We start from the raw sequence: 9,040 nt of genomic DNA on the forward strand, positions 1-9,040 counted from the left end.
CTTGTTGAATTTTATCATTCTCTTAACCTTCAAATTCAGACTTGTCAGTAATTACTGGCTTGCGTTTAAAAGATGGAAATTACAGATTGAAGTCCAGGAAGGATACACGATTTGCTTGGAGGCATACAGAGTAAGCAGGTCTCTTGTCTCCCTGTCTCTTCTTTTTGCTACTTTTTGTCCCTTGACAAGGACAACTAGAGTGGCGAAGGGCACAGGTCTAGTGAGAGAGGACAAGGGAAGGACTTTTTTTTTTTTTTTTGCTGCCCCGACCAGGAATCAAATCTGCAACCTTCCCATGCACAGGATGACACCACCCAACCAACTGAGCCACAGCAGTCGGGGCAAGGGTAGGACTTTTAAACGTATCAAGGGGTGGAGGGTGGGGTCATCCTTGCCTATTTTAACAGCCCTGCCATTTTGGTTAAAAAAAAGAAAAAAAAAAAAAAGGTAGGGCAGGCAATTCTGAGTGCCCTTTTGGGGAGGCTGCTGAAGACCTGAAGAAGGTTCTCGAATGACATTCATATTTCTCCTTTGCTGATAAACAAAAACTATCTTGGGCCCCGGCCAGGTAGCTCAGTTGGTTAGAGCATTGTCCTGATACACCGAAGTTGCAGGTTCGCTCCCTGTCGGGGCACATTACAAGAAGCAACCAATAAATGCATAAATAAGTGGAACAACAAATCAATGTTTCTCTCTCTCCCCACTTCTTCTCTCCCTCTAAAATCAACAGATAAAATAAAACACTATGATGGAAGAGCTGGCTGCCTTGGAAGGACTCATTCAGGGACCTCTGCCTTGCCCAACGCAGCTGAGTACTTTCTGGGAACAGGTACCTGCTTTGTTCCGAGGTTGCCACCTCAGCGAAACAGGCCCTCCACTGCAGGGGCCCCGGTCCGAGGAGGGACACACAGCCTGTGTCCTCAGGGACTCGGGCGGGAAGCGGCGTTAAACAAACACTCCCAGGAATATATAATTACGCGTGGAGGTGAAGGATGTTTGGAGAGAATACAGCAGGAAGGCTTAGCTTAGATCAGGGGGTTAGGGAAAAGCAGACGTGAGGTGTTAACGGCTTTTGCAAAAGCGAAGCGTTTTGCATATGTGAGGGAAGTAATAATAATAATAATAAAGGTGCTCCAAGGGCAGCGCGCCCTCTTTCACGGGCCACTTCCTAGAATTCTGGGAATCTCCCCGTCTTCCCAGAATTATGTAGGCATCCAGGGCAGGGGCTGAAGGGCCTTCACAAATGCTAATAGGAGAGCGTTTTACCCGCTGCCCCCCGCCCTCCCCGTCACCATCTGTAACTAGTTTGAACGCCGAGGGGAAAGGCTGGGATGAGTGAATTTCCAGTTTGGAAAAAGGGGATATAAAGAAACTTTCCCAGCCGAAGCCAGAGGCCAGGTTCCCTACCCCAAGCCCTCCGAGGATTGTTTTCAAAGCAAAACCCCACCTCACTGCGTGTTTGGCTGTGAGAAGGGGCTGTCCAGGAGACCCGAGCTGCTCCTGGGGAGTTTGAGGGGAGAGCCGATCACCTCTGACCCCGCCCCCGCCCCCGCCCCCCACTCTCCGGGGAGGGCCCGAGACGCGCGCAGCGAGCCCGTGACAGCGGGGGTGGGAGGGGGACGCGGGATGCGGCCGGATGCGGGTGTTAATTTCCCGGGCGGGGTCTCTCGTGATCCGAGCATCGCAATAACAGCTGACACTCACACCGGCTCGTGACCCTTATTTCTCACGACAACCCTTATGGGTGCGCGCCTGCTAACTCCATTTCGCAATTGGGGAAACTGAGGCACCGGGAGGCCAAGCAGCGGCGGCGGCTTTCCTTTCGGCCGCCGCCAATCTGGAGCCCAGGTTTGGTCTCCGAGAGGTGTGAACCCGGCCCGCCTCCCCAGGGCTCCGCACGCGGGTGCGCCAGGCCCCGGGGCGCCGCGCAGGGCGCACAGGGAGCCTCCCGCCGCGCCCCCCCCGAGCCCGGCCGAGCCCCCGCCTCCGGCGCGGCAGGGCCCCGGGAGAGCTGGCCCGGTGGCCCCACTCCAGCCCCCAAGACAAGGCCCAGCAGCTCCGCTTTTCTGCTCGGTCTCCGCGAGGTGTCGCCTTCGGCCGAAGAAACCGCCGCGGCGCCACCCTCGTAGCCCGCAGTTATTTATATTTATTTTCAAACGAGGGGGGGCGCCCCTCGCCTTTCCATTTAAAACTTGCAACATCCTGCTGTCTCGTTCCTAAGTGGGCGCGTCCCCTTCCTCCAGTTTTGCACCCCGGCTGTAGCCTCCCTTGGAAATCACAAAGGGGCGGCCCCTCTGCAAGGCCTCGCAGGACCGCGGCCTCGCGCCGGACCGCACACAGACGCAGGCAAGGCGGGGGCTGGGTTAGGAGCCTGTCTCCCCCCGCCCCCCAGCCTCCAACATACTCCCCCGGAGCCGTCTGGACGTTTCTTTCTTTCTCTCTCTTTTTTTTCCTTTAATGCCAAGCAATTGCCAGGCCTGCAGGGTGGGTGCTGCATTGCACGCTCGACGCGCAGCTGGTTCGCAGAGTGCACCGGTTGCAAGCCCGGGGGTCTGAAAGGGCGGGGGAGCTCACCCCGGGTTTCCCGGCTTTGCAGCCTCCTCTCTGCAAAGAAAAGCAAGTGGCTTTTGGCGCGAAAGCCTTGGCGCCTCCCCTGATTTTTATGGAAATCAAGAGGGCGGGGTAAAGCCCCTTTCCTCTGCCTTTCTCCCTCCCCCTCGTCTGTGCCGCAGCCCCCTTCTCTCCCCGCCCTCCGGGTGTGTCAGATTTTTCAGTTAATAATATCCCCCCAGCTTCAAAGCTCAGCCAGTGACAGTCATCTGTCTGGACGCACTGGGTGGATGCGGGGGGCTCCTGGGAACTGGGTTGGAGCCGAGCTAGCGCTAGCCAGGCGCAAGCGCGCACAGACTGCAGCCACCCGAGGACCCCCACCCCCTCGCCCCAGGCCACCCGGGGACCCCGGCACTGAACCTCTTCTGGATCCCCAGCAATCCGCGGGAGGTAAGGAGCGGGGGGTTTGCAAACCTCCCGGCGCCCGGGGAGCTGAGAGCTCGGCGGGAAGGCAAGCCTTGGACCGGCTGGCGGTTCGCGCTCAGGGTGCCCCAATATGCCCGGGGGACTATTGCTGCTTCCGAAACAAAACCTCCTCGGGCTTTTCTCTGAAAACCCAGTCTTAGCCCCCAAGGCACCCCAGCTGGAAGAGACCCGCCCTAATCCTTTTAGTGCCTTTGCCTTAATGGCTTCATCAGAAATTCACCCTTCTCCAGAACATTGGTCTGTGTCTGAGCAGATGGGGAGCCGGTGTGTCCCCACCCCGGAGCTGGGGTTCTCCAAAGGGTGCCCCCAGAGGAAGCAGGGCGGGGGGCGAGGCCGGGCGCGGCAGCCGTGGCGGTGGTAATCTGGGTCAGGGCAGCTCCAGCGCGGAGGAGACGCCGCTCTCCCGCGACCCTCCCCGCGGTGGCCCCTCCACCGCCCCGGGGAACTGGCGTTCGGGCTGTGCCGTCGCCCTGGAAGACGACGCCGGCGGGGGTCTGGAGGAGCGCGGGGGTGGGGTTAGAGGGGTTCAAAACAGGCTAGTGGCAGGACTCTTCCTTCCGCGGGTGAATATTGAGGGGCGTCTGCTCCAATTGGGGGTGGGGTGCATTTGGGTGCCTGTGGTTGGTATCGGTCTAGAGAAAGGATTTTTTTCATTTGCAAAGTTTCGTAAACCCTCCTCGGTCGCTCGCACTCCCAAGGTTGCAATTCCACGGCGAAGGGGGTGGGGATGGGGTGGGGGTGGGGGTGATTGGGATACTCCAGATCCCGTGCCAGGCAGCTGGGCTGGAGCCCCCGGGCTGCCTTTGAGCAGCTGGCCCGACATGGGTGCCACCGGGCTTTGCGGGCGAGCCGGGGAGCTAGGAGCCTGCAGCCCGGAACAGCCCCCTCCCCCAGGCAGCGCCTTGTGTGAATGAAATGGCAGTTTCCAAAGTTGCAGTGCCACGGCCACCACCCCCCGCATCTGCACGCCCCCTCCCACCCCCGGCCGTAGACAGCTTGTACACAAAAGGAGGGAGGGAGGGAGCGAACCGGGGCAGAACTTCCTCCACCTTCGGGAGCGCGGGGCGGAGTGGGGGGCTCGCAGGGGAGCCCGAGCGCCGGGGCTCGAGGGGGCGCCCACCGCCTGTTTCCCCATTCGGCTCCGGTTGCCAACCCTCTCCTGGTGTGTGTCGGTTGCAGAGTCGGAGGTTGGCGCGGGCCCCCGCCCTCCGCGCCCGCGCCCCCCACGGGAAGGAAGCGCCCCCGAACTAAAGAGAGAGGAGCGGAAAGCAGCTTTTATTCGCCGGCCGGGAGGCGAGCCGATGCCGAGCTGCACCGCGTCCACCATGCCGGGCATGATCTGCAAGAACCCAGACCTCGAGTTCGACTCGCTGCAGCCCTGCTTCTACCCGGACGAAGATGACTTCTACTTCGGCGGCCCGGACTCGACCCCCCCCGGGGAGGACATCTGGAAGAAGTTTGAGCTGCTGCCCACGCCGCCGCTGTCGCCCAGCCGTGCCTTCCCGGAGCACAGCCCCGAGCCCCCGAACTGGGCCACCGAGATGCTGCTGCCCGAGGCCGACCTGTGGGGCAACCCGGCCGAGGAGGACGCGTTCGGCCTGGGGGGCCTGGGCAGCCTCACCCCCAACCCGGTCATCCTCCAGGACTGCATGTGGAGCGGCTTCTCGGCGCGGGAGAAGCTGGAGCGCGCCGTGAGCGAGAAGCTGCAGCACGGCCGGCCGCCCGCGGGGCCCGCCGCCCCGGCCCCGGGAGCGGGCGCCGCCAGCCCTGCCGGCCGAGCGCACGCCGCGGGGACCGGCCGCCCCGGGGCCGCGCTGCCCCCCGAGCTCGCCCACCCGGCCGCCGAGTGCGTGGATCCCGCCGTGGTCTTCCCCTTCCCGGTGAACAAGCGCGAGCCCGCGCCGGCGCCCGCTGCCCAGGCCGGTCCTCCGGCGGCGGGCGCTGCGGTGGCCTCGGGGGCGAGTGCCGCAGCCGCAGCCCCAGCCGGCTCCCCGATGGCCTCCCTTTCGCGCACTGGCGGCCGCCCAGCCGGCGGCGGTGACCACAAGGCTCTCAGCACCTCCGGAGAGGACACTCTGAGCGACTCAGGTAACAACCAAGCCGGGGTCCGCTGTGTCCCTGGAGTACTGGTGCGGGGGGTGCGCTCCCTTTGTTACTGGGCGTGGGTTTTTAGGCATTGGTGGGGGAGCGTTTTGGAAGTAGTGATGAGGGCTCAGGTTATTTTCGAGCTAGTCCCCAGGGTTAGGAGGAGAGGATGAGTGAAAGTTGCTCAAGAGGATGTTATCCAAAGTGTCACCTTCATTGGAAGTTCTTCCACCCTCGCTGGGAGCCGGACTCCATCACTGACCCAAATCCGGTCTGGTGGCCCACCCCTCTGCAGCCAGTCCGAGGCATAAAATTAAGAAAAGTTGAGTAGTAAAAGCTGGGTTGGAAGTTAAAGGGGGGGGGGGGGGCTGGCTGCATTGCCTGGGCAGAAACCTGTTAGCCCCGGGTGGAGTGGGAATGTGGCCCAGGTCAGGGGTCCACAGGCGCTGTGCAAAATCCTGCTTAGGGCCCAGGAAGTTAGAGGGAGACTGCACAGATGGCTGGTAGCTATTTTATTTTTTAAACCTGGGTGCTCTCCTCCCCCTCTCTGTGTGGGTGGTGGGCTACTTGCTCCTGGTACATGGCCAGCAGGCGGCGATATTCCAGGCGGGCCAAGGATCTGAATGGCTGGGGGTGGTGGGGCCACCCCTGCCTCCATTCAGCAGCTGGCGGCAAGTACAACAGAGGTTGTGTACATTCTCAAGGGGCCGCCTCTTTACAGCGTGCAGTGAGACTGGGTTCTGTTTTGTCTTGTAGCCAGAATTCCAGGACTAATTTCAGATCTGAGCTGTGTTTTGTAACCCAGTGTCCTTCAAGTTGAGGGCGGGTAGGCCAGCCCTCCAGGAATGCACACACCCTAGAAGCACTCATTGATAAATTCCATTGTGTAGCCTGGATCTTGAAGGGTAGGGTTAAAAGGAAGACTGCCTGGGGCTGGGGAGGTAAAAGAACTCTACCCAAATACTGAAACAGCCCTGTCCTCATAGCTGGGAGCTTATGCTCCCTGGAATCTTGAATCCCAGTGTTTTCAGAGTGCAGGCGGATTAAAAGCCTAAATTTCCTTTGGAGCTGAGGACGGATACCTCTGAGGCTCCTGGAAGGAAACTTGGTGATAAGTCTCCAGCTTGAAGCGGGTCTGTGCCTTGACAGCTCTTGGTGAGGAAGCACTTCCTTCCAACAGCTGTCTTCTTGGCAGAAAACCAAAACATTGGCTTTAAAGGGACCCACAGGCTGGAGCAGCCTCACATTTCGGCTTTAGAACAAATCCTACAATTGTTCAGCTTTCCGGTCCCCTTCAGATCAAGCAGAAGACGTGTTTTGATTTTTTTTCATGCTTGCATTTTAAACAGTAATTTTCTATCCCAGCACGTAGTAAAGAGAGGGAGATGCACACATGATGTTACACGTTTTTGTTGCTGCTGTTATTATTGGCGACTCTGAGAAGAGCTGCTCCCATATTTGGGTTCAGAGCTCCTGTGGATTAGGACTTGCTAGTTAAGATTTGGTCTTTGCTTAGATGAAAAACTGCTTAAAAATTGTTCTTTAAGTTTGCTTAAGGACCTAGAGTCAAACTTAACCATGTGTAGAATTGCTAAATGAGGCCCCTAAAACAGGAGCCTCAATTCTTAAGTGTAGAGATGGAAATATAAATAAGCCTATGGGGTGGACTCGGTGATGGTGTTAAAAGCGACCACTTACGGAGCGTCTGTCTGCCAGGCAGGCCCAGCTCTCTCCAGATTACCTGTCCATCTCAAGACCCTTGTGGTGTTAGTCCCATTTAATAGCTAAGGAAACTGAGGCTTAGAAAGGTTTCAGTGGCTTGCCCAGGGTCACACAACGAGTGTGTGATGGAGCCAGGATTCTGCCCCACCCCCGAAGTCCAGGTTCTTCCTACATCAGCCACCTGCTGAAGTCTGGAGGCTGAAAGCGCTGGGCGTATGGGGAAGGCAAAAAAAGTACTTAGAGATGCGTTTCACTTTTAAAAGGGATCTAAAATAGAGCTTACCCTTCCCACCTGTGTGGATGGGACCCTGAGAACAGAAAACGGCCAGGGCCCCAAGGAGGCCGTAGAGAGATCCTTTAAGCGAGTCTAGCCCTGAGAGTAACCCCCAGCTGTCTTGTTCTTGAAGATGATGAAGACGAGGAGGAAGAGGAGGAGGAGGAGGAGATCGACGTGGTGACCGTGGAGAAGCGGCGGTCCTCCGGCAGCAGCAAGGCCGTCACCACCTTCACCATCACCGTGCGCCCCAAGGGCGCGGCCGCGGGCCCCGCGCGCGCCCCGGCGCCGGCGGGCGACCTGATCCTCAAGCGCTGCGTGCCCATCCACCAGCAGCACAACTACGCCGCGCCCTCGCCCTACGTGGAGAGCGAGGACGCGCCGCCCCAGAAGAAGGTCAAGAGCGACGCGTCCCCGCGCCCCCTCAAGGGCGCCATCCCCCCGAAGGCCAAGAGCCTGAGCCCCCGCAACTCCGACTCGGAGGACAGCGAGCGCCGCCGCAACCACAATATCTTGGAGCGCCAGCGCCGCAACGACCTGCGCTCCAGCTTCCTCACGCTCAGGGACCACGTGCCGGAGCTGGTCAAGAACGAGAAGGCGGCCAAGGTGGTCATTTTGAAAAAGGCCACCGAGTACGTCCACTCGCTGCAGGCCGAGGAGCACCAGCTCTTGCTGGAGAAGGAGAAGCTGCAGGCGAGGCAGCAGCAGTTGCTCAAGAAAATTGAACACGCTCGGACTTGCTAAACGTTTCTCAGAACGGGACAGTCACTGCCACTTTGCACATTTTGATTTTTTTTTTTTTTGGATTTTTTTTTTTTTTTTTTTGGCGTTGTGTTGACATTAAGAATGTTGGTTTACTTTCCAATCGGATCCCCCGACGAGTTTGGATCTGGGTGGGGAGCAGGACACGCGGGGTTCTGCCAGGACCTCGGGAGAGGGCCTGCGTCATGGGATGCTGTGGGGCCCTTGAAGTTTCCTCCGAGTCACCTGCAAGACAGCGGTCGAAGTTCGTGACAGTTGGGAGCCTCTGGGGCTGTGGAAGTCACCTTGTTCCGAGTTTCCAAACAACAGAAAGTCATTCCTTTTAAAATGGTGCTTAAGTTCCAGCAGATGCCACGGAAAGGGGTTTGCCATTTAATACCCCCGAGAACACTTCTGTAAATACCACTGACACACCCGCCTTTTGTATGCGTCCTGGGTAATGAGAGGTGGCTTTTGTGGCCAGTATTAGACTGGAAGTTCATACCTAAGTACTGTAATACCTCAATGTTTGAGGAGCATGTTTTGTATACAAATATATTGTTAATCTCTGTTATGTACTGTACTAATTCTTACACTGCCTGTATACTTTAGTATGATGCTGATACATAACTAAATTTGATACTTATATTTTCGTATGAAAATGAGTTGTGAAAGTTTTGAGTAGATATTACTTTATCACTTTTTGAACTAAGAAACTTTTGTAAAGAAATTTACTATATATATATGCCTTTTTCCTAGCCTGTTTCTTCCTGTTAATGTATTTGTTCATGTTTGGTGCATAGAACTGGGTAAATGCAGAGTTCTGTGTTTAATTTCTTTCAAAATGTATATATTTAGTGCTGCATCTTATAGCACTTTGAAATACCTCATGTTTATGAAAATAAATAGCAATTAAATGATGCAACTTTTTTTTCCCCTTGATGGCACGAATTAGACTCTGTCCCTTAAGCAGTGACCTTAACAGTATGTAACTTACGGAGGGAATTTGGTCTACACAGGCAGCCCTTTTACATCTACAATCCTGATTGGGGGGGAGGGGCTGTTGTCCCCATGGGTTGGAGGGAACTGAGTTTAGGGAGGTTAAGACATTTCCAGATTCCACAGAATAGAGATGTTACTAGTGACTGCTTTGTAGTAGCAATAGCACTCAGTAGTTTACAA

General features: G+C 56.9%; 1 protein-coding gene across 1 annotated transcript; it reads left to right on the forward strand.

Annotated features, from left to right (window-relative positions):
* The first annotated feature begins 2,317 nt into the window (after positions 1 to 2,317).
* MYCN (MYCN proto-oncogene, bHLH transcription factor) lies at positions 2,318 to 8,778 on the forward strand. Its single transcript, XM_081156706.1, is given in 5 exon segments — positions 2,318 to 2,930; positions 2,932 to 3,000; positions 4,216 to 4,279; positions 4,282 to 5,124; positions 7,251 to 8,778. Coding segments are annotated over 5 exon segments (1,677 nt in total). The 5' UTR covers positions 2,318 to 2,840; the 3' UTR covers positions 7,862 to 8,778.
* Positions 8,779 to 9,040: the final 262 nt, after the last annotated feature.

This window comes from Miniopterus schreibersii (assembly GCF_964146895.1).
Source record: "Miniopterus schreibersii genome assembly, chromosome: 13".
NCBI classification, from domain to species: Eukaryota; Metazoa; Chordata; class Mammalia; order Chiroptera; family Miniopteridae; genus Miniopterus; species Miniopterus schreibersii.